The sequence below is a fragment of the Sorghum bicolor genome, chromosome 8 (genome assembly GCF_000003195.3).
Source record: "Sorghum bicolor cultivar BTx623 chromosome 8, Sorghum_bicolor_NCBIv3, whole genome shotgun sequence".
Taxonomy (NCBI): Eukaryota; Viridiplantae; Streptophyta; class Magnoliopsida; order Poales; family Poaceae; genus Sorghum; species Sorghum bicolor.
In genome coordinates, this window is record NC_012877.2 from 48697488 (window position 1) to 48723430 (window position 25943).

A 25943-nucleotide genomic window follows, 5' to 3' on the forward strand; every position below is an offset into this window, starting at 1 on the left:
TCCGTTCGAGAAAGTAGGATCCGAGACTTGGGAAGTCTCCGAGGGTCCCTCTCAGCTCTGCAACCAAGGCAAGCCCCGGATGCATTAACCCCTCCTTGAATGTTTTAAATCTTTTATCACTTATGAATTGACAATGCTGCATTAGGTAGTCGAGAATTGGGTTAACCTACTTGCTGCATTTACTACCTTGATAATTGTTATCTTGTCCTTTGCACCTGTCTTAAATGAAAATCGCGTAGTGATGCTTAGCCCTGCTACTAGATAGGTTTTCAAACAAAGTTTGAAGGGTTGTTGTGGGATACACTTATGGTCAATGATGTTTCAACTTGAGACCGGTCGGTGGACTTGCTTTAAGAATGGAGTCTTAAAGTAGTGTCTCCAACTGTGTTGGTTAAGGACCGGTCCGTTGGTGGCCTGATGGGTTGAGAATTTATAGTACTAGCCACTTACCCTCGGTAAGCCCGGTCTTGTGATCCCTCGATGCGAACAGCTACTCGCGCACTGGGCGTGGAGCGATGGCGAGAGTAGCGTGTACTCACCTTACGTATCTGAGATGACCGGAAAACATCTAGATCGGTTGTAGGATGGTGGGGTACTGTGCTCTCGGGTGCCGTGAACCTAGTCAAATTTGGGGAGAGCTTGATTTGGGTTGACATATGCAAGATTTGGTTCTACATATGTCGGGTGGTTAGGAACTCCAGCTGGATTGCTAAGCGGTTCGAATCGTCGTTGCTCCCCGATTGGGAGACTCAATCCACCGACCCTCATCGTAGATAACTATGCAACTAAGTGATAAAATGAGAAAGGGGAAAATGTCTCATGAGGTTCGGATCCCAATTCCCGGACTCAGAGTGACATGAAGCTATGGCCGTTGGATAGATAATACTTTGATTAAGGATTAGGAGCTCACAGACTTGTCTGTGAGAAGCAACTAGATAGATTGTCCTCGAACTCCTCGACCTCTTAAGGAGAGGAATTCGCGGGTAAAACTTGAAAGTAAGGATGCAATATTAGTAAGCTTTTAGCAAAACACTTTGGCTCCTGGCTCAGCCACTCCTTGTCTACCCTAAGCCTGCATTCCTAATTTCTCCTCTTTTTCTACCGGGTAAGTCTTGTTGAGTACTCCCGTACTCAGGGTTTTATAACCCCTGTTGCAGGTGAAGCTCAGGGGCCGACTTGTTTCGGAACCTGTTGTGTGTCCGTCGTCGAGGTTGACGACGAAGAAGAGTGAGCGTGACCCATGGGCAGGGTCTGTAAATTTGTAATCTGTGTACTAAAGTTTAAGTTGCTCCGCTGGACCTAGCTTGTAATAACACTCTACTATTTGGAAGAACTCCTTTTATAAATTAAGTTATGTAAGACTTCCGCTGTTTTACTCTGAAATATTATTTTGGTCTTATGTCGTCTGTGATACTGCAATGTCTTCGCAACGAGTGATCCTAGTGTTAAGGTGGCCACTTGCTATCATGTAAGGGCGAGGAGAAGAAATTTTCGATAATTGACCATTGCTAGTGGTCAAGACGAGCTTGTTTGATACGCCCCAGGTAGCGGTGGCATGAGCGTCCTGAGATGCTCATCGGACTTCTAGAGTGGGAGGATCCCCGGCATCACCGTCAAAGGTCCTTAGGACAATGACAGGTGTCGGTGGGCCCAAACACTTAGGAGGTTCTGCCACAGCTGGTATCAGAGCATTCGTTGCTAAGATGACTGATGACTGTTGTATCCTTTGAAAAACTTCAAAACCATTTGGATCCAATACTATAAACTTGCCTATTTTGAGTCCAAGTGCTTTAGTCCTATCTTATCCTTGTCTGTATGCTTTACTAGAATTTTTGAGGTCATGTGGTGGAGCAACATAAAGTATTGCCCTATGTTGTAAAAAAATATTTTGAAGTAATATCGTTATGAATCGCTAATAGGAATCGTAAGTACGTGCATGCATCATGATATATTACTTGGTTAAATTCCTTCCTCCTTGTTTGGGTTGGGTTGCATAGAATCAATCCCATTCTTGCTAACCTTTAAGGTCTCCCTTACTAATCTAAACTTACCCTCTACAGGATGGCTCGTTGGAAGCACACCCCGCGCAAGAGGACTGGTCCAAAAGGGGTCCCTAGACACCAGTTGGCCCCGCGAGGCGATCAAGCAAGCAGTAGCTGTTCACCGCCTCAGCAGGAGGTGGAAAGTTTGTCCGCCGAGCTGACCGAAGTGACGAGAGAAAGGATGTACAACGTCATGGAGATCAGTGAACTTAAAGCCCAACTAGCAAAGCAAACACAAGCCACCGAGAACTGCGAGGCGATGCTGTCTCGTATGGTGGAAGAAAGGAACGCCGCTTTTGCCCGAGAAGAGGAGGCCAAGAGCGCATACAGGCATGAGCTGACTAGGATGAAGGCAAAGCTGGACAAGACCAAGTACCTTAAAGATCTGTACGTGAAGATGACGGCCACTGTCACCGCGCAGAGGGATGTCGCGTGGCAGCGGGAGGACCAGCTACAGCTGGAGAAGCTTGAGCTGGCACATCATTTAGACACCGTCAACGACTTGGCAATGCAATATCGTGATATTTCATTCGACCTATATCATCAGCTCCATCCACCTCCAGGCGAAGGAGAGATGGATACGGACGGAGAGTTGGCGGATGCTGGGGAACCCGACCAAGACCTCAGTGACGAGGAGGAATCTGACTCCGGTGATGACAACCCGGGGGGTAATCATGACGATGGCAATGACGACCCGGGCTACAGCTCTGGCCACACCGACTAGTTCGGTGAAGCCGCGGGCAACGTCGTTGTAGGATTCCTAGTTTACCATAGTGGGGTCGGGTCTGTAGTATAAAGTTTTCTTTTAGTTTAAGAAGTTGTACTCGTTTGTTTCTAGTGTGTTGAACTGATGTTTGAAAAATAAATGGAAGTATGTAAGATATGTCCTAAGTTATGAATTTCATGTGGTAACAAGTACATATGACTCTTGTAGCAGATGCCGATGCGTACACGAGGATCTGATGGAGCCGGGTCATCTCAGGGAGGGGAGGACATTCCCAGCCCTCCACCTGCTCCACCTTCTCTGGCTGATGCCATTGCTATTCTTTTGAGTGCCACTACTGACAACGCTCGCTTGTTGCGCGAGTTAGCACAACGCCAACCACACCCCGCCCCAAACTTCACGGCACAGCACAATGGGGACGGAGAAACTCGGTACGTGGACTTTACCGAGACAAGGCCCCCGGTATTCACTAAGGCTGATGAGCCTTTAGAAGCTGATGACTGGCTGCGAACGATGGAGCACAAGTTCAGTCTGATCCGATGTCAGGAAACTCAGAAGCCCCTGTTCGCAGCTCAACAGCTTCGGGGAGCTGTGGGTGCCTGGTGGGAGAATTTTCTAGCTATCCAAGCTCCGGGACACCAGGTCACCTGGACAGAGTTTAAGGACGCGTTCCGCGCCCATTACATCCCTAAAGGGCTTATGGCCATGAAGGCCGAAGAATTTCTCGCCTTGCAGCAAGGCGATAAAAGTGTCATGGAGTACGTGGCAAAATTTAATCATCTTTCTCAATATGCCACAGACCATGTGAACACGGATAGAAAGAAGAAGGCCTGTTTCATGCGTGGTCTAAATACCAAACTTCAGACCATGATGACCACCTGTCAAATGCTACCTTCTACGAGGCGGTAAATATTGCCATCGTCTCAGAAGAAAAGAATAGAAAGCACTAAGAAGCCAAGAAGAAGGCCGCTTCTTCCTCCTTCTCTGGTGGCGGTCAAAAGCGCCAGAGAATCATTTATCATCCGTAGGGCCACGGACGCTTTTCAGCGCCGCCACCTTATCGTGGTCCCTTCTCCCCTCCACAATATAGACCAGGGCAGCAGGTATATCCTCAACCTACTGCCATCGCCATTGCACCACGCCAGCCGAACGCCCCAGGTGTTCGCCCCGCTGCTCCGCCCAACCACAATTATCCTTGTTTCAATTGTGGTAAGCCTGGGCATTTTTCCAAAGAGTGCCCCTACCCCCGCCAAACCAATTCCACTTTCCAAAGGCCACCCATGGGCCAACCCCAGCCGAGCCAATTCAGGACTGGGGCTCAGAAAGGTCAAAATGTGCAAAGGGGTAAACTAGCGAAGAAAGTGGGACAAGTCTTCCATACAGAGGGGGAGACGATCCCGGAGGGAGAACCAGTAATGATGGGTACGTTTCCTGTTGCGAAACATCCTGCTTTAATGCTTTTTGATTCTGGTGCATCTCATACGTTCATCAACCGCACCTTTGTGATAAAGCATGGCATACCCATTGGGGAAACAAAAGATCATTTTTATATACAGTCGCCAGGAGGACGGCTGAGTTCTAAAGAAATGGTTCACCAAATACCCATCGAATTTGGTGGGCATAGTTTTCCCACTAGCATGATTGTTCTTAAAGACCAGGAGATTGATGTCATACTAGGTATGAACTGGATGGCACAACGAGGGGTTGTGCTAGACATTTTGCATCGAACCATTAAAATACCCTTGCCCAATGAGAATTCTTACCTTCTGATCCAGTTAGCTACTCCCAAACGGGCAATGGGGCAGGTTTATGCCACTAATGTGGCTGCGGTCAAAAATATCCCGGTGGTTCGGGATTTTCCGGATGTATTTCCTGAAGACCTACCAGGTCTGCCACCGGACTGGGATGTCCAGTTCAGTATAGAATTGAAACCAGGGACAGCCCCAATATCTCAAAGGGCCTACAGAATGGCACCGAAAGAACTGGCTGAATTAAAAACCCAACTACAAGAGTTGTTGCAAAAAGGTTTTATTCAGCCCAGTTCCTCACCATGGGGTTGCCCAGCCTCATTTGTGAAAAAGAAAGATCAAACATTAAGGCTGTGTGTCGATTATCGTCCCCTGAATGAGGTGACGATTAAGAACAAGTACCCATTGCCCCGTATTGACTTACTATTTGACCAGCTAGCCAGGGCCAAAGTGTTCTCAAAAATTGATTTGAGATCAGGGTACCATCAAATCAAAATTAGACCGGAGGATGTACCCAAAACGGCTTTTACAACCTGTTATGGGCTGTATGAATACTTGGTGATGTCTTTTGGGTTGACCAATGCACCGGCTCATTTCATGTACTTGATGAACTCTGTCTTCATGCCAGAGCTGGACAAATTTGTGGTCGTCTTCATTGATGACATCTTGATCTATTCCAAGACTAAGAAAGAACATGTTGAACATCTGAGGATTGTGCTGACTCGTCTCAGGGAGCATCAGTTATATGCCAAGTTCAGCAAATGTGAGTTCTGGCTGGACAAAGTTCATTTCCTGGGTCATGTATTATCAGCGGAGGGAGTCGCTGTAGACCCAGGTAAAGTAGAAGAGGTGTTGAATTGGAAGCCCCCGACTACGGTACATGAGGTCCGTAGTTTTCCGGGTATGGCGGGATATTACCGACGCTTTATCCCGGACTTTTCAAGAGTCGCTAAACCAATCACGACCTTGCTCAAGAATCAAACAAAATTTGTTTGGTCACTTGAATGTGAGCAAGCCTTCCAGACTCTGAAAAGATTATTGACAACTGCACCAGTCTTAACCCAGCCAGATATTGAAAAGCCCTTTGATGTGTATTGTGACGCATCAGGGATAGGGATAGGCTGTGTGCTAATGCAGGAGGGTCGCGTAATTGCATATGCTTCCAGACATCTTAAACCACATGAAGAGAGTTACCCGACCCATGATCTTGAACTAGCCGCCGTAGTACATGCATTAAAAATCTGGCGCCATTACCTGTTGGGAAGCACTTGCCATCTATACACAGATCACAAGAGCTTGAAGTATATCTTCACTCAAGCTGAATTGAATATGCGCCAGCGAAGGTGGCTAGAGTTGATTAAAGATTACGACCTGGAGGTGCACTATCACCCTGGCAAAGCAAATGTAGTAACTGATGCCCTCAGTCGTAAGGCTCACTATAATTGCTTAATAGTGACGCCTAAAGATATAACTTTGTGCCAAGAGCTAGAGAACCTAGGGATAGAAATGATTTTCCAAGGAAGCCTTGCCAATTTAACGGTTGATTTCAATCTCGAAGCTCAAATCATAAAGGCACAAAAAGAGGACAAAGGGATGAAATATCTTAAAGAGAAAATTTCTAATAGAGCACCCACAGACTTTAAGGTGGATGATGCAGGAGTAATCTGGTTCAAAAACCGATTAGTGGTTCCCAAGGTACCTGAGCTACGTCAGCAAATCATGGATGAAGCTCATAATACCAGATATTCTATTCATCCGGGGAGCAATAAAATGTATCAGGACCTGAAGCAAAGGTTTTGGTGGACGAAAATGAAAATAGAAATAGCCCGCTATGTAGCCCAATGTGACACCTGCCGAAAGGTCAAAGCTATTCATCTCAAATCCGCTGGAGAGTTGCAACCTTTGCCTATTCCAGCATGGAAATGGGATGATATTAGTATGGATTTCATAGTAGGGTTGCCCAAGACGGCCAAAGGCTTTGACTCTATTTGGGTCATTGTGGATCGTCTCACCAAAACAGCACACTTCTTACCTGTAAAGAAATCGTATTATACCTCCACCTATGCTAAGATTTATTTTGATCCTATACTAAGTCTGCATGGGGTGCCAAAGACAATAGTGTCAGATAGAGGCACACAATTTGTCTCCCAGTTCTAGAAATGCTTACATGAATCTTTGGGCACCAAGCTTTTATACAGTACAGCCTACCACCCTCAAACAGGTGGGCAAACAGAGAGGGTGAATCAAACCCTAGAAGATCTATTAAGATCTTGTGCCCTGAATTTTCCAGATAAGTGGGATGACTGCTTGCCTCTGGCAGAGTTTTCTTACAACAATAGCTACCAAGAGAGTATCAAGATGGCTCCCTTTGAGGCACTATATGGCCGTCGATGTCGAACTCCGTTACACTGGTCGGAACCCGGAGAAAGATGGTTCTTCGGGGTTGACTTAGTGAAAGAGACTGAGAACAAAGTTAGACAAATCCAAAATAACTTGAAAGTTGCTCAGTCCCAATAGAAAAGTTATGCCGATCAAAGACGTCGACCATTAAGGTTCGCCAAGGGTGATCATGTGTATTTGAAAGTATCCCCAATGAAAGGAGTAAATCGTTTTGGCGTTAAAGGCAAGTTAGCGCCCCGTTACATTGGTCCATTTCCAATTATTGACCGATGTGGACAGGTAGCTTACTGCCTTAAACTGCCCGAACGATTATCCGGGATACATAATGTATTCCATGTGTCTCAATTGAAAAAGTGTCTTCGAGTACCAGACCAAGTTCAAGATATTGAAAATGTGGAACTTAAACCAGATCTAACTTATGCGGAATATCCTATACGAGTATTGGACCAAAGAAATAGAGTTACTCGAAGAACAACTACCAAGTGGTACAAGGTGCAATGGAGCTAGCACTCCGAAGAGCTGTAACATCCCCGATGTTACGGTTACTAAAATTTGGATCATGTCATCATCAGCATTGCATAGCATATTTGTTAAGCACACCCTGATGCATTAACTTAAAACAAGTTTAATTTGGTTGAATGTGCTTAGGGAATTAAAGTGTGTTTATATTGTGTATGGATGCTTGTGTTGGTTGCTAAAACCCTAGGGTGAAAGATTTCCGAAAGATTAGGGGGGAAAACCCTGATTTTTAAACCCTAGAATTGCCCCCTTTTGCACAATTTAAAATCCAAGCAAAATTTGAGGTTGAGTTCAAAAGCAAAGTTGTAGATCTTGTCATGATGTACAACTTTGGTGTTTTGAGTTTTTGAAGTTTCAATATAAAATTCAAAGTAATTTTGAAAATACAGATTTCCACAAAGTGTCCCCTTTTCCAATTTGAACCTCCAATTCAAAATCTATTTGGAATTTTGAAAAGTGACCAACATGAACGTTGTAGAGCTCAAAAAGTTGAACAACTTTCATGTTGGGAGTTTTTCAAGTTGTTATGGAAAATCAAAAGTAATTTTGGAAATTCTGATCTGCCCCAATTCAAAAATTTGAATTTCCCTAAATTGAATTTTGAACTTCAAACTGTTTGGTCAAATTTACCAATTTCCACCCAGATTTAGCTTTGGTCACCAAAAGGAGTTTTGTAGCTTGTAAAATTCTGCACAACTTTTGTTTTAACAGATTTTGGACTGTAATTCAAATTTTGGTCGAATTTCACAAAAAGACAGAAAGGGGGAGGATAGGGACGGCTACAGTGATCCGATGAGGATCACCGGCCCCCTGTCCAGCGCAGCCGCCGCGCAGGCAGCTCCGCGCGCATGCGTGCGAGCACGCAGCTGCTTGCCTGCCAGTGCCGCCAGGCGACGTGGAATCCCCGTGCGTGCTCTACTCGGGTATAAAGCCGCTCCACCGGCCGACGCGCCTCCGTTTGCCTCCGAGAACGCCGACGAGCTACACCCGCGCCACCGTGAAATTCACCTCCCTTGATCCCTTTCCAAGCGACCCGAGCGCGCCACCATCTCCGCCACCCTCTTGCGAACCCAACGCACGCCCAGGAGCACTTCCTGCCTCTCCCAATCGCTCGGACTCCCTGTTCTTCTCCAACTCCGGCCGAAACCGCCGCCGTGGAACTCTCTCCATGGCCGCGCTGTTCCAGTGAGCAATATACCTGGCTAGCGAATGTTTCCGGTTCCTCTTTATCCCCAGAAGCTCATGCGCTTTCTCTTTTTCCCTAGACGCGAACAGGATCGCCGGAACGACCTCGCCGGAGCCGGAGCACCCGCCGGACCACACGGCCATCGGCGCCAAGGCCTTCTACTGCTTATCCCGCCGTGGTGATGTGAGCACCATGTTCCTTAACCTTCGTGGAAGCTCCCTTGCACGTCCGTTTGCGCTCTACCGAGCCCTAGTGGCCGGTCCGCGGTCGGTCATGGCGGCCGCCCGCCTTTCGCGTGGCCGAGGTGGAAGGGAGAGGGTAGAGCGTGAGTAGAGGATGTCAACGGAGTCGTGAAGACGAGGCGAGGCCGATGCGCACGTGCGCGCGGGCCGAGAACCTCGCTAACGGCGGCCAGAGCCGTGGCCGAGCCGCCGTGCGCGGTAGAGACGAAGCTGACGGGTGGAGCCTCCCCGTCAGCGTCTGGCAGAGAGAGGGGAGGGGGCGGGTTCAGCGCGTGGGCCGGCTTGGGCCAAAGCCAAGCGGGCCGGCCGCGTAACACAGTGTGTTTTTCTTTTTCCTTTTTGTTTAAAAATGCTTGATGTTTGAATTTGAATAGAAAATCATGTATTGATCCAAAAATAATAAAACTTTTTGTGGAGGTTCTATGAAATGAATAGAACACAGGAAAAATATTAGGTTCTATTTTTTGATAGTTTGCATGTATATAAAAATTACATCTTTTAATTAGTAAATGAAATTTCCATGAATTTTAATAATTTATTTATATGTCCAAAAATCACCAAAATTTGTGGGATACCTCTGAATATTATTCCCTGGCTTCACACAAAATTTGGTGGCATTTGGGTAATATTTGAATAAAATATTATTAAACCCTTAATTAATAATTAAATAATCATTCTAGAATAATTAAATAATAATTAGTTAAATTCTCAAAATTAGGATTTGAGTGATTTTGGGATTATGTGATGACCTGAGGTCATTAACCTTAATGACCTTTGGCATTTAATTATTGTTTGGCCTTAATGCTTAATTGCTGTTATTAATACTTAATGAAGAAGTAATTAAGATAAAAGGGTTAATAATTAGTGGATTAATAATAATTATGAATTAAGAGAAATCTTAATTTACAGATGTAACCTCTTGGGTAAAGACACTAAAATGATAAACAACTTTAATTATTGTTTAGTCTATGTTGCACCAAGAGGGCCAGCAGTACTCAACTTGGTCCTTCTTGCATATTTGTCATACGCATATCATGAGCATCCATCATTTTGCATATAGTGTCCGCGACCGAAGGAGCGACCGTTGAACCGAACCCCGAGGTCGGTGCTCCGTTCGAGGAAGTAGGATCCGAGACTTGGGAAGTCTCCGAGGGTCCCTCTCAGCTCTGCAACCAAGGCAAGCCCCGGATGCATTAACCCCTCCTTGAATGTTTTAAATCTTTTATCACTTATGAATTGACAATGTTGCATTAGGTAGTCGAGAATTGGGTTAACCTACTTGCTGCATTTACTACCTTGATATTTGTTATCTTGTCCTTTGCACCTGTCTTAAATGAAAATCGCGTAGTGATGCTTAGCCCTGCTACTAGATAGGTTTTCAAACAAAGTTTGAAGAGTTGTTGTGGGATACACTTATGGTCAATGATGTTTCAACTTGAGACCGGTCGGTGGACTTGCTTTAAGAATGGAGTCTTAAAGTAGTGTCTCCAACTGTGTCGGTTAAGGACCGGTCCGTTGGTGGCCTGATGGGTTGAGAATTTATAGTACTAGCCACTTACCCTTGGTAAGCCCGGTCTTGTGATCCTTCGATGCGAACAGCTACTCGCGCACTGGGCGTGGAGCGATGGCGAGAGTAGCGTGTACCCACCTTACGGATCTGAGATGACCGGGAAACATCTAGATCGGCTATAGGATGGTGGGGTACTGTGCTCTCGGGTGCCGCGAACCTAGTCAAATTTAGGGAGAGCTTGATTTGGGTTGACATATGCAAGATTTGGTTCTACATATGTCGAGTGGTTAGGAACTCCAGCTGGATTGCTAAGCGGTTCGAATCGTCGTTGCTCCCCGATTGGGAGACTCAATCCACTGACTCTCATCGTAGATAACTATGCAACTAAGTGATAAAATGAGAAAGGGGAAAATGTCTCATGAGGTTCGGATCCCAATTCCCGGACTCAGAGTGACATGAAGCTATGGCCGTTGGATAGATAATACTTTGATTAAGGACTAGGAGCTCACAGACTTGTCTGTGAGAAGCAACTAGATAGATTGTCCTCGAACTCCTCGACCTCTTAAGGAGAGGAATTCGCGGGTAAAACTTGAAAGTAAGGATGCAATATTAGTAAGCTTTTAGCAAAACACTTTGGCTCCTGGCTCAGCCACTCCTTGTCTACCCTAAGCCTGCATTCCTAATTTCTCCTCTTTTTCTACCGGGTAAGTCTTGTTGAGTACTCCCGTACTCAGGGTTTTATAACCCCTGTTGCAGGTGAAGCTCAGGAGCCGTCTTGTTTCGGACCCTGTTGTGTGTCCGTCGTCGAGGTTGACGACGAAGAAGAGTGAGCGTGACCCATGGGCAGGGTCTGTAAATTTGTAATCTGTGTACTAAAGTTTAAGTTGCTCCGCTGGACCTGGCTTGTAATAACACTCTACTATTTGGAAGAACTCCTTTTATAAATTAAGTTATGTAAGACTTCCGCTGTTTTACTCTGAAATATTATTTTGGTCTTATGTCGTCTGTGATACTGCAATGTCTTCGCAACGAGTGATCCTGGCGTTAAGGTGGCCACTTGCTATCATGTAAGGGCGAGGAGAAGAAATTTTGGATAATTGACCATTGCTGGTGGTCAAGACGAGCTTGTTTGATACGCCCCAGGTAGCGGTGGAATGAGCGTCCTGAGATGCTCATCGGACTTCTAGAGTGGGAGGATCCCCGGCATCACCGTCAGAGGTCCTTGGGACAATGACAGGTGTCGGTGGGCCCAAACACTTAGGAGGTTCTGCCACAGCTCATAAGTATCTGATTCTGCCGATGCAATGATGTAGGAAGAATCTTCAGGAACAACCTCAATTTTGTCACCTACCCATTGCACAAGGCATTGATGCATTGTAGAAGGAATACAATAGTTGGCATGAATCCAATCTCTCCCCAACAGCAAATTGTATGCGCCTTTTCCGCTGATGACAAAGAAAGTTGTCGGCAAGGTTTTGCTGCCGATAGTCAATTCAACACATATAGCCCCTTTAGCTGGGGATACGTTACCCTCAAAATCTTTTAACATCATATCAGTCTTGGTTAAATCCTGATCTCCTTTACCAAGTTTCGGATACATTACATACAGCATGATGTTAGCTGCAGCTCCTCCATCAATAAGTATCTTGGAAACCGGTTGCCCACCAACCCTGCCTTTAACAAATAAAGCCTTAAGATGCTGCCTTTCATCATCGGAAGGTTTCTCAAAAACAGCTGTCATCGGATCAAGTGCCAACTGAGTTATCTGATCAGGGAAACTTATTTCCTCATCATCACTAAAGGGCGCAAGAAACTCCATCGGCAACATAAACACCATGTTGACATCTGCCGATGGTCCTTTTCCTTTACGGTCCAACTGCTGCCGACCCTCGGATTTAGAAGAATTTCCTCCCTGTTCAAATCTTCTTGACGCTCCCATTGCATTCTCCTCCTCTACGTCCTTGTTAATCCCTCCGGGCACCATCGGGGAAGTTTTGTCTTCCATACTGGCTAATAGCAAACCTCCTTTGATTCCACCCGATGAATATTAGCATCTCTGCAGAATATAAATTCATCGGGAACCCCATGCATTTGCCATTTCTGCAAGTTCCTCCTGATTCCTTGGAAAATGGCTGACACATTCACCAAGCCTGTCATGCACACTAAGCCTACCCCCCAGCTGATCATGGACTGACGTTCTCCCCCTAATTGGCCCATTAAAACGTCGGTCATTGTTCTAGAATTTCTGATATGACCGGTCGTACCGATGATAACCATTGCACTCAGGACAGTCTCGAACAGTCGGCAATTTGATATTTTTTTCCCAACAATGAATGAAGAATGGGCAATTCCAGTGATCTTTATGCTGATTTCATTCTTTCCGCTCCCTCTCTTATTGTTGACACCGATAACGATCCTCACGCTGCTGCCAAGTCTCCCGATGCCACCTATGAGTAATAACAATGCAGAGTGGGGAGGCCGTCCAGAGCTGCTACCTTCCTTTATCAAGCCTTTGCCTTTGGCATCATCGGTTGTCACTTGATGCTGAGGATCCACCGATGCGTTCTTTCAGCTGTTTCTGACGTTAAGACCTTAGTCTTACCTTTGGCATCCAACATGTTTGCAGGGAAAGGGCGTTGATCAATTTTCATCAGCTTTTGAGCTTTGGAATTATCAAACTTGATTCTCCCAGATTCTATAGCCGATTGCAATTGCTGCCTAAACACTTTGCACTCATTTGTGTTGTGTGATGTTGCATTATGCCATTTGCAATACTTGATTTTCTTTAGCTCCTCTACCGATGGGATCACATGATTAGGTGAAAATTTAATCTGCCCTTCCTGAAGCAAAAAATCAAATATTCTATCGGCTTTGGTGATATCTAAAGCAAACTTTTTCTGGTTCTTTTTGACCAAAAGGACAAGACATAGGCTTTTTATCAGAATCAGAGCCGATGACTGGTTCTTCATCAGAATCAGAGCTCTCAGCTTCCTCAACAAATGATACTTTGTTATTCCAAGCCTATCTTGGTTCAAAAGCCTTGATGTCTTGATCAGAAATTCTCTGCACCAGATGACTCAAACTTTCAAACTATTGAGAAGCATATTTATCCTTGATATGTGGTAACAATCCTTGAAAAGCCACATCGGCTAACTGCCGATCATCCAGAACCAGACTTTATCATTTGTTCTTAACGTCCCGCAACCTCTGCACAAAGCTTTCCACCGATTCATTGTTACGTTGTCTTAATCTCACTAAATCAGTAATATTCTTCTCATGTACTCCAGAAAAGAAATATTTATGAAACTGCTTTTCTAGATCGGCCCAGGTAATAACTGAGTTTGGAGGCAACGAAATAAACCAGGTAAATGCTGATCCTGACAAAGATGATGAAAATAAATGAACTCTTAACTCATCTCTGTTAGCAGCTTCTCCACACTGAATGATGAACCGATTGACGTGTTCCATGGTTGATGTGTCATCTTGCCCAGAGAACTTAGTGAAATCTGGTATCTTGTACTGATTTGGGAGTGGAATCAAGTCATAAGTAGGAGGATACGGTGTTCGATAAGAATAGGTGTTAACCTTGGGTTTTATTCCAAGCTGATCCCTCATAACTTCTGCTATCTTATTGGCCCAATAGGCATCTGCATCCTGCTGATGTACAGGTTGAACTTCTGGTACCTGCTAATAAGCTTCCACATGTCTCTAGGGGTACACGATCTCCAGCAAACATCATGTTAGCCATAGCTTGCTGACCACCAATCTGCTGAGCAAGATTCATCGGCTGATTTGCCAGCCCTTGATTCTGAAAGCCAAGCTGCATCTGACCTTGCTGGAATCCTGTAGCCTGATGATTCTGTTGTGTTGCATGTGGAAAGACAGGCTGCCCTGTCCAAGCATTATTAGTGTTCATCGGCGCAGGTCCTGCCGATGGCTGATAATTAGTTGTTATGGTTGGGTCAACATAACCTGTCTGAGTCATAAACCTCTATTGAGTCGGCAATGGATTTGCCGATGAATTTGCGTTAGGCATCTGGAACATTGGCATTTGAAAATTCCCCGTAACAGGCCTTGCAGTAGTAGTTGTAGAATACTGAGCAATTTGAATCATCGGCGAAACTAGAGACGCCGATGTCATAGGAGCTTTTCCTACTAAGTTACCTGAGAGGTTCTAGAACTATTTGTGAAAAATTGTGGAGGCACACCATATCTCCACCAGTTGGGAGGAACCTGACAATTCTGAAATACAGACCCTAACATTGCCGATGCCGATAGATCCGTATTAAGCTGAACCCGTCCCCCTGATGTTGTTGGATTAGGTCTCATAGGTGTAGATTGCTCATTAGTCAATCCTAATGTGCTTGGAGGAGAAGTAGCTTCTGTACCTGCAACGGCTGGAGGAGCTGATGGAGCCGTGACCGATGATAATCCTGGCTGATGGTATGCCAGGCCAGCATAAAGTGGTGGTGTCTGTCCTTCTTTAAAAGTTCGAACCACAGCATTGTAAACAGTATTAGACCGCACATTGGAGTGATTGATCAAAGTGTGATTAACATCAGTGTTGACCATGTCTTGCAATTTACCAAGATTAGGATCAAAAGTAACCTGTCGAGGCATCGGCAGATCCCGCTTCTGGATAACTTTCCCGCTCCTGTTCATACTTGAAGAATTTCAGACAGAGCTGCCTGTATTCCTCCATAACCCTGTCCATGGCCTACTTCTGTTCGTCTCTGAGATCAGCTTCCGTCACAGCAATGACATTATCCGCGTCGAGGTCAGTAGTAGCTATGTTGATCTTGTTGATAGATTGGTCCCACCGGGCGTGCCAAAAGATGTGTTGATGCAAAAGTAGATCTGCAAACACAAAGGGCTAATACCCGATTCGAACGTTGAGGCGTGCTGGCCGATTTGACCTAACAATCGACAAAGGTGGTAACTTGAATACTTTGGTCCCGACAACAGCGATGCGCCTGGATGCCACGGCCAAGAGGTATTCACGCGGAACTCGAGAATTCGTCGAGTATTACTCGTCGAATTCTTAAGAACTCGTAAATAGAAGAAAATATGCGAGTTGACGAAGTCGTCGAAAAAATAGATGTAAAAGTAGATGTAAAACTTGTGTATGATATTGATTGATTGTCCTTCTTACATTGCTACTAGATCTATATTTATACCCTGACCTAAAGAGTTACAACCGTATACGATTAGGACTTTAATTCTAAACAAAACAGGACTTTTACATAAGGCAAACTCTAACAAATATGGAAAACTACCACCTATCTATTTCAGCACCGGCTTTAATTACGATGACACTTTTCATCGGCTCTGCTTCATCGGCATATTTTGTTGCCTCCATGTATCTTCCTTAGCAATTTCCATACCCTTCTTCATCGGTATCAGCGATCATCGGTCGTCGGCTTTTAATCGGCAATAATCAGTAGCTATCATCTCAACCCTCAGGCCAGCAACATCTTCCACCTATCATACTATCATCGGCATTATCTACCATCGGCAATCATCTCATCGGTTTGACACAGTATTTTTCTTACCGCCGATCAGCTCTCCCCAGCCATCCTGACTTGCGCCTAAAAATGGTGTCAACAGATGTAAATCAATATATCATCAAAAAAAACAAGGACGAACCGACGGAGAAAGGGGCGGAGCACGTCGTTCATGGGCGCCTAGAATGTCGCTGGTGCGTTGCATAACCCGAACGGCATCACCAGGTACTCATAAAAGCCGTCGTGGGTGCGGAATGCCGTCATGTGTACATCAGCCGGTCGCATCCGAACTTGGTGGTAGCCGGAACGGAGGTGCAGCTTGGTGAAGAACTGCGCACCATGCAGCTCATCAAGGAGTTCGTCGACGACGGGGATGGGGAAGGCATCCTTGACGGTGAGGGCGTTCAGGGCGCGGTAGTCCACGCAAAACCGCCAAGCCCCATCCTGCTTCTTGACCAGTAGTATCGGCGACAAGAACGCCGAGTCACTGCGCCGTACGATGCCTTGGTCCAGCATGGCGGCGCATTGCCGCTCCAGCTCGTCCTTGTGTGCCGCCGGGTAGCGGTAGGGCCGAACTGCCACAGGTGTAGAGCCGGGCTTGAGGACAATGGCGTGATCCCGTGCTCGCTGCGGTGGTAGCCCGCTGCTTCGGCGAACACCCCCGCGAAAGAGTGCAGCAGCTCCTCGAGGAGGGCGTTCGGTGTCGTGGTTGCTGCGAGAAGAGGCGGCCGTCGGTCGGCGACGTCCGACCAGGAGACCCGCTGGCCCTGGTGCTGAAAGGAGACAGTGCGGTCGATGAAGTCCCACACCACCCGGCCACGGGTGACCATCCAGTGAGTCCCCAAGACTAGGTCATAACCTGCGAGCAGCATGGCGAAGAGGTCGATGAAAAACGTCTCGCCCTCGATGATGACCGGGGCATGACGGATGACGCCCGGGCAGGTGACGCGCTCGCCGTTAGCCACGGTGGCCGTGAGCCGCGGGTGCGGCTGGACTGGCAAACCAGTGCGGCGGGCGGCGTCCTCGGCAATGAAATTATGTGTGGAGCCCGTGTCCAGAAGCGCGACGAGGGTGGTGGCGCCTAGGGAAACCCGCACCTGCATGGAATCACAGATGGGCATACCGGCCACGGCTTTGAGTGAGAAGGCAGGGGCTTCCTCTTGCTGAACGTCCCCTGCTGGTTCCTCGTCGGCGGCCGCGATCTCGACGCCGTTGAGGTAGAAGATGCGGCGGCAGACATGGTTGTGGCCGCGGGCGTATGGTTCGTTGCAGTTGAAGCAGAGGCCGAGACGGTGCCATTCCGTCTGCTCCTCTGGGGACAGCCGCTTCAGCGGCGGCCCATCTTGTCGTGGCTGTGCCGCGGCTGCTGGTGGTGCCGAAAGAGCAAGCAGAGGCTGCTTCGGCGCCGGTGCTGGTAGCAGGGCACAAGGGGCTCCGCGGGCGGCGGGTGGGGGTAGCCGTGCCAAATCCATCTGCTCGACCTGACGGGCGAGGCTCATGGCCCCGACGAGCATCTCCGGGTTGTGGATGCGGACGACGTGGCTCAAGGGAGGAAGAAGGCCGCCGGTGTAGAGTTGGACACGCTGGCCCTTGTCGAGCCGACCTGTGCGTGGCAGCAGCGCCTAGAACCTGTTGGAGTATTCCTCCACGGTCCCAGTGCGGCGACATTCCGCCAGCTCGAACAGGGGCGCCGAACGGAGAGGTGGCCCGAAGCGAGAGTGGAGGAGATCCTTGAAGCGTCCCCATGGCGGTGTACCCTCGTCTTCCTACAGCTGGATGTACCACAGCTGCGCGACGTCCTCCAGATTGTAGGAGGCCATCCAAACGCGCTCCTCGGGCATGGTGCGCTGTTGGCGAAAATAGGATTCGCACTTGTTGATGAAGAGCATCGGGTCGGTCTTGCCATCGAAGCGGGGGAAGTCGAGTTTCTGGAACCTTGGGGGCCGGTCCAAATCACGAGGGTGTTCCTCATGGCCGCCGCCGCCGCCGTTGTCCGACGAGGACGACTTGTCCTTCATAGTAGCCATGTCGGCTTTCACGGTTGACAGCTCAGATTGGAACGACTTCATCATCTCCATGAGATCCTTGATGGTTGGTTCAGTCATGGTGGTGGAGTGGCCGGTGGAAGCAGTGAAGGTGGACGGGGATGGAGAGGGGCTGGAGCGGGTGGGAGAGGATCTACGCGACACCGATACCAGGTTGTCAAGCGCCTCAGCGCCCAACGACGCCGGACCGCGGCTACGTAACTCGTAGTCGCGCTCCACGCCTTCACCGTGAGAGATCTCTCTCCGGTGGCTCGAGAGGTTTAGGGGAAGGGAAGCAACTTTAGGATAATTGATCTTGCTTGATTTTCTCCAAGTCTGTTACACGGCATATATATAGCCAAAGCCCCAACCAATCTCTCCTATAATTAACGCATGCAAAAGGAAACTAGATCTTATATTTCTAAACTAAGCTACTGGCGGTGGCCCTGCCATAGCCGCGCGCCCTGCAGCCCTCCTGGCATCACGACGGCGCCTATAGGTGCGCCCGTACATGACACACATGCATGAAGCATTAAATATAGATAAAAAATAACTAATTGCACAGTTCCTTGTAAATCGTAAGACGAATTTTTAAGCTTAGTTAATCAATGATTGAATAATGTTTGTCAAATACAAACGAAAGTGCTAGTGTCAAATTTCAAAAAGATTTTGGATCTAAACACTATTGCAGATAACCTAAATATTTCAGAAAGCCTTTATTATCCGCTGTTTTCTCTTGGTGGTCTGTTCTATCTGTTTTCAGGGGTAATACTATTGCAGTGGTATTGGCATATGTTTTTTTTAAAAAACAGGAGGGGCATCCTCATTGTTCTTATTGCTTAACCTCTGGAATTCTACTAGGGTGTAGTCTTGCATCACTATATGGTTATATGGTAAATTGATGCATACACTAGTGGACTTGGTGGCATAGTCCTTGCTGAAGTACATGGTTAGGAGTAGGACACATGTGCTGAGATGACCCTTGGTAGACGATGGCTATGAAAACCCAGCCAGGCGCTGCCTAGGTTCGGCAGCTGCATCTGCATGTTGATTCACTTGTGCTCAGCTAATGTGTGTTATTTAATTGGTCAAGCCGCCAATGTATTCTTTTTAAAAAATATATTTACTTATTCTTGATGCCTCCTGTTTGAAAAGGTTTCTTCGATTCTAGATGTAACTCTGTTTGCTTCGTTTAGCCGTGTTCAAATTTGGCTCTCTTTTTTTCATTGTATTGAGAAGACGTATTGAATTTGAAAAGCTGCCTAACATTTGCATTATATATCAAATTAAGGCATGTCTTGATCTAAAGCCGAATTGTCAGGATGGGTAATAATTTGCAGAATTTGGCATACCAACTTGAATTTACCAGAAAAATGTTCCCAAAATCCGCCAATATATATAGTTAGTTCTTACGTTACCAGAACAGAACAGAAAAATGGTACACGTCGATTTATAATGCTTACAGTACCGGAACAGTGGTACCTCCACAGCCAGCATGAAGTATCGATACAATGGTTACTAGGTGCATGGAAACAACAGTGATGAACTATGCCGATTCAATTAACAAAAATGTTCATCTACAAACTTCATTCTTTCGTTCCAAAATCTGAGATAGTACAAAATTTAGCAAATACATGCTCAAGTCTCACAAGACCCCTCTCCAAGGAAGCTACCAAACTAGAGCATAGAAGTGAAAGTTGTTATTCATCAACTGTGAACTTTCAAGTTAGATCAGAGATCTCCAAACACAGAGAAGACTGAAGACCATGCTTGCACAAAGGACCCAAAAATCCAGTTTCTTATAGTGGCAGCTGCATCTTCTCAAAAACAATTATAGCAATAATTGGCCCTGCAACATCTCCCAAGGCACAACCTGCAAGGTATACAAAGATACAGTTAAGTGATGTTACTTTGAAGTGATGCTAATGTTCTGACCTTATTCTGCTAGTTCAAAGTGAAACTTGAAAAATATATATGTATTTGGATTAAGTGAGAAAATGAATGCTTGCAAAAGTATTGTAGCATCTTAGTATATGCACAGACAGCAGGGAAATTATGACTCACCAAACCATTGTCCATGCACTGGATGCACGAGGGCACCAATGCCTGCTCCAACTGAGGCCAAAACCAAAGAGAAACAACTTTTGATGGTAATCCCATAAATCTTCCTCCCAAACAATCTGAATTTATTCATATCAAAATACTGGTCATCATTGTCGCTTGGTAGTGCTTCATAGTCATCGCTAGGCTTGCGGATGAAACATCTGTATACTTCAATTATGGATTGCACTACCCAAGCAGCAGATACTCCCAGTGCATGTGCTGTCCAAAGAAGAAACTTGAGAGAACTCTCTATTAAAAGAAATCAGAAACACCAATACAAGCAAATCTGACCTCGGAAAGTAGTTCTGGCAACACAATATGTGTACTGTGGAGTTGACATTCCCCTTCCGGCTTTCCTTTTTGATGATTTTGAAGCATCTATAGAAAAAGAGAATTAGCTATAATTTGCATAAAAATCATGATAATTATAAGCAATAAATTGAAACAAATGAATTGGGGGATGGGAGCAAGACAAATAAATAGATTCATAAGCATCATCATATACAGAGAGTATATCTGTAACCTTGTCAACATGTCATATGACCACAGAAAGAAAATGTAGCTAGCATATCTATACATGTGGAGATACATGTATAAGCTGCAAAAACACAAGGTCAGGTAAAGATTGATAAAAATCTAAGCGCTTGATTTTTGGCAGTTTGGGTTGGTTATCACACAAGTTCAACCAAAAGCAAAGGCAGAACAAGCTTGTTCATAAAAGTACTGCTCCTAATGGTTGCATTTTCCTTTTCCAGTGGGTCATACATGTTGATCTCATTTTAATCTCGATTACAATGTTCCTTGTTGTACGTGGCTAACTCCATTCAAAGTCAAAATATATGGCCATTAATGAGGAATCAAAATGTGATAACTCCATTCAATGTTTTTCCACTTGCTACACCTATTTTAATGAAAATGTGGTTAAACTGTTCATAAAATTTATAGTGTCATGTGTAGTCATTAGAATTATATTTTCTGAAACTTAGTGTGTCCTTGGTCTGTGTACAAGGATGAAGGTGAAATAGAGATTAGTGCTCTGGCATCTAATGTCCAAATATCACACCATTCACAACTTGCAAGAACTGATTGGGCTGAAAAGTTTAAAAGGCCAAGAGTTAAGTTCTAAGTTACTCATTTAGTTCCTGTAAAAACAGAATTTATTTGAGACACAGGGCATGTCTCTAGAAATCTACATAGCACATCAATATCAGAACAGAGATAGGAACCATGCCACATGGCACTGGAAGGACAGATGATTAAGAAATTTAACAGAAGTACAAAGCAATGTGGTCCACATTCTTTGTGAAGCCTGTTGACAAAAATACATGGTTCGACATATTTATAGTTACTGATTTCTGAAACAACACATCAAATTCCCTACATGATGGTATTAATACAATGCCTGTTGCCATCAAATATAGGATCTGTAAAACCACAATAACCCAATGCATAGTGGTAGGACTTAGAAATATCAAGAGACCTCATTAGATGTCACTAGCACACAACCCTCTCCAGTAAGTCTGAAGTGCTGGGAAAATTAAAGAGGCCTTATTACCTTTGAGAAGTTTCCATGCTGTTCTTTGTGAAACATGACGAACTACAATCCTTTCCAATACTCGTCTGGTCGTTACAATAGAAGTCTGAAATGTAAGACAAGAATATGACATGTAAATAACTTATACTTCTAATCCAACAGAAAATTTGCACAGGCCTTTTGGCAAACTTAAGCTTGTACACACTTAGGTCTCAGGTTATATGTACCATAAACCTCCTGCTCAATGGGTTACATTATTTGTGTTTTCTAGTACAAAGTAAACCTAGCCATTCATGACAATCCCAGGATGCCCAGCTGCTTGGTCTTGATTCAGATTCCAAGCTTCAAACCACATGGATACTAGGAACAAAGTTATAGTTCACATAGATGAAGAATTATTATTTTGATGGTAGTAAGGATGGAAAACTAACATCACAGAAATAATTCTTAAAAAAGCGCAGCAAGCATCAAATCTGCATGGATCAAAATGCAAGTTTTGTGAAAGAAAAAAGAGATGAAGAAGCAAGAAGCTCCTTTCAGGTGTTACTGTCAAGTTACACATTAGAAACATTCAATATCAAGGTAATGAAGTGTTACAAATTAGAACATACTGTAACTAATCAATCAATCTGGTCATCAAGCGTTTATCATCACACAGTTTGACTAAAGAGCAATTGTAGAAATTCATTAACGTTTTAATTATAATGCTTGCTATTGGAGAGGCATAGTAGCCAGTTTATGAAAGCCTGTTATACACAGAGAATTGATCACATTATCCATGAAGTACATCGTAATAAAAAAAGAAGTTACCTCACGCATGATTTGCTTCACTGAATTGTAGAAGGGAGTAACCAGATCCACAGGTTTCTCTTGAGCATCATGAAGCAGATCGTCATCCTCATCCTCAGAATCAGTGTGAGGTTTAGGTTGTATGAGTGGCAAATAATATAACAGAAAAGACCTTAGGGTTGTGATAGTAAAATTTTTCAACCCAAAGGCAGAAAAGAGTGGCTTCAGCTCTGAAGGGTATTCCTTTGTTGTGTTTTGGAAGTAGTCTTTTCTTGCATATTGCATGGAGTCAAGAATCTTGGTATTAAGCTCATTAACAAGTTCATCAGAACCATCATTCCATACAGCAGTTGTGCCAGCATCACAATGAGCAACAGTAAACCCATGAAAACTGAATAAAAGATGCAATTAACTAGTGTCAGGACAATAAAAAGAAATGCAAGTAAGCAAAAGAAAATTGGATGCACTACCAAGGCCAACAAACATCACATAAAGATATGCTTCAACGTGCATTTACATATGGTAGAAATAAAAGCTTGTTATCGTTTTCTTTACTGGCTAAGTGCATCACTTACGTTTGGTGAACTGTCCATTAGATACAAAGTCTTATGGAAATTTACGTTCTGCCAGATGTACCATGATGTAAATTTAGGGCAAGGGCAATTGTGACCATAGTCAGATGTGTGCTGTGAAACTAAACAATGAATACTGTATACATCGGCTAATCCACATACATCAAGGGCATATAATGACATATAAGCCGAGTAAAACACTTGTGTCTCATGGACAAGAAAAGATTATCCTTACAAGAATCTGCCACATAAATTAACTAATAATTTCTAAGGGGTAAAGGGTAAGCTTCACAAGGATCAGGAGACCAGTCTGCATTAGTGCAAGTTTACTACTTGTGCTCAGTTTACTTATGTTGTATAAGAACCAACTACATAGTCAGCAAAACACTCTGATACAACTACAGAATTACTAACAAGAAATCATGACTTGTCCCAGGCATAAACAATTAGACATTTAATAATTCTCTAAAAGCTACATCACAATCACGGCGAAGTTACTCCCTGGTTGTATATACCATACATCAGTTGGATAGGAATAATTCCCAATGAGCTTCTAGATATCAAACAGCCAATACAGAATCTGTTTACTAAGGGGAGGTGTTGCATATAATCAAAATTTAACCTCACAGAACTATAATGTATCTTTCTGCCGATTATTATCTAAAAAAAAAGTCATATCTTTCTGCTTCCTGCTTCCCTGCCGAGATCATCTGGAGTGACAAATTAACATGCGGCGACTGAACCACGCACCACCGGAACCCAGAGCGCCGGCTAAACCACGAACCAAACCCTAGTCAAAACCTGCCAGGCAATGGATCGAACACCTCTACCGCGACACGGGCAGCCGTGCTCTGGGCAAGCAAGCACGTGACGAGGAAGCCGCCAGCTCACATGGAAAGAAGCCTCCTAGCAAGACGTGACGGAGGAGGGGCGATAGGGGAACGAACCCGAAGAGGTGGCGCGCGGAGAGGGGCACCCCGGAGGACGAGAACGCGGCCGCGGCAGTCGCGGCGAAGGCGGCGGCGGAGAGGCCGTGGTGGGATTGCGCGGCGGCGGACGCCCCGGCGCGGGGCAGGCGGGAGGTGAGGTCGAGCAAGAGAGCGACGCCGACCGTCATGGCGCGGGGATCTCGAGCGGCACGGGAGCTGCTGGCGGGGATGGCGATGGCCGAGCCGAGCCGACCGCGCGGTGTCGGGTTGGCGTGGGGAGAAAGAAGCAGAAGAGACGGCAGGGGGGGAAGAGGCGAGGGATATATGGGCCTTGTCCGAGTTCGGGCCAGATTACGCCGACCACGACGTCCAAGCTATGGACACCTTTTTTTTTGAGAGAGAGAGAGAACAGCTATGGACAGTTGACCTATTCGCTTCGTCTTATTACACAATTATAACGGTCGTACAAATTATTTGTATAGATGCTACATTTGATGTTGTGGCTGTTTGCTGAAGCAATCATAAATAAATGGACTCTAAGGACAGCAATGTTATATATCTATTTTTTATTTTTCTATGAAATAAAAAAATATACTTTATTTTATGATGATCATTACTATAATATATAAAAGATATAGAAATTTTGAATAAACCTCGAAGAAAAGTTGTTAGTTTGTTATACACCCAATGTACCACATGCAAATAAACAGATAGGTAAATAAAATAAATATATCAGAAAGGAAAAATCTTAGAGCTTTAGCTTATATATACTTCCAATGGTTTCCTTTAGGCTTTTAATTTAACTCGATGCTTTATTATTCTTTTGTAACTTCTAATCATGAATTTATAAAAAAGTGAAATTTTATAAACCACTTAAACACCATGTAAATTAGAAGAATACCATGCGAGACTTCTTAAGAATAATTGCATGTATGAGATATGGGCAACCTAACAAAATAATCAAATAAACTATTTATAGAATATTAGAAAATCCAATTATTGTAGGAGGATGTGATAGCCAAATAAACAAATACTCCCTCCATGCACAAAAGGATGCAACTATAAGTTTGATCAAGTTTATAATGAGGTAGTATTAACATTTGTGTCCCCAATAAAGTTCACTATTAAAATATACTCCATATAATCAAATGGTATTTTTTTATTTTATGAATGTTAGTATTTTTCATATAATTTTAATTAAAGTTCTAATTATTTGACTCCTCGAAAAATAAGAGTTGCATCTTTTTTAGACAAAGGGGTAGTATGGCGTGATATGATGATGTAGTATTTTATTATTGAGTGATGATATGGTTCTTAGTGAGTGTGCACGCGTATAGCTTACATGCACAAATTAAAAATTAGTAGGATTTACTTTTATAAGAGATATAGATACATATAGATGTCACACCATGGTATCTTGCTTTTGTTTAATCAGACATTTTATCTCATTTGATTTGGTTGTTTAGCCCGTTTAAATGTTCTTTTAATCAAATAATGGCTAATGGTTGGTAAGTGATACTTTACCATTTAATGTTTAGGAAAACACCGGGGACATCAAACAAACGTGGTTTTGGCCATTCCACACATTGAATGCCAGAATTTGTTGGGTACCATATGAAAATATGGTTACGTTTCATATAACACTACAACGATTATAATATTTTTTTTAGATTTGAGGAGAGAGAATGTGGTGAATGTCTCTTTATACCTTGTCTTCCTATTCTTATGTTCTTACTTTGGAACTGCGCGCACACTCTCCATGATCAACCGCTCGATCGGCATGTTTAGCCTATTTCCATGTCTCTTTCTCTCCTTCTAGCAATTGGCATCGTTGCTCCTTGAAGCCAACACTGTTAGCGGCCCTTAACTAATCCGATCACAAAATAGTATAAAACGACAACTTTCATGTCTTACACCCATAACTAAGGGCTTAGGGGTGTTTGAGACTGCTCCACAAATTCCACCATGGAGCAGCTCTACAAAAAACTGGAGTTTGTGAAGTACCATTTTAAGTGCTCTCACAACTCCACACTTTTTTCTCGATATGAGTACGTGGAGCTGAAACCGTTTGGCTAAAAACCATGGAGCAAAGCTAAAAAACATGGAGCAGAGTAATC

The 25943-nt window shown here is 44.6% G+C and overlaps 1 protein-coding gene across 1 annotated transcript; it reads right to left on the reverse strand.

The window, feature by feature from the left end:
* LOC8063297 lies at window positions 19325-24115 on the reverse strand. Its single transcript, XM_002443168.2, has 6 exons — window positions 23845-24115; window positions 22347-22716; window positions 21558-21642; window positions 20294-20380; window positions 19964-20221; window positions 19325-19772 (listed from the first exon to the last, which is right to left on the reverse strand). Exons 1-6 carry the CDS (start codon window positions 24012-24014, stop codon window positions 19699-19701), a joined length of 1044 nt encoding a protein of 347 aa, XP_002443213.1. The 5' UTR covers window positions 24015-24115; the 3' UTR covers window positions 19325-19698.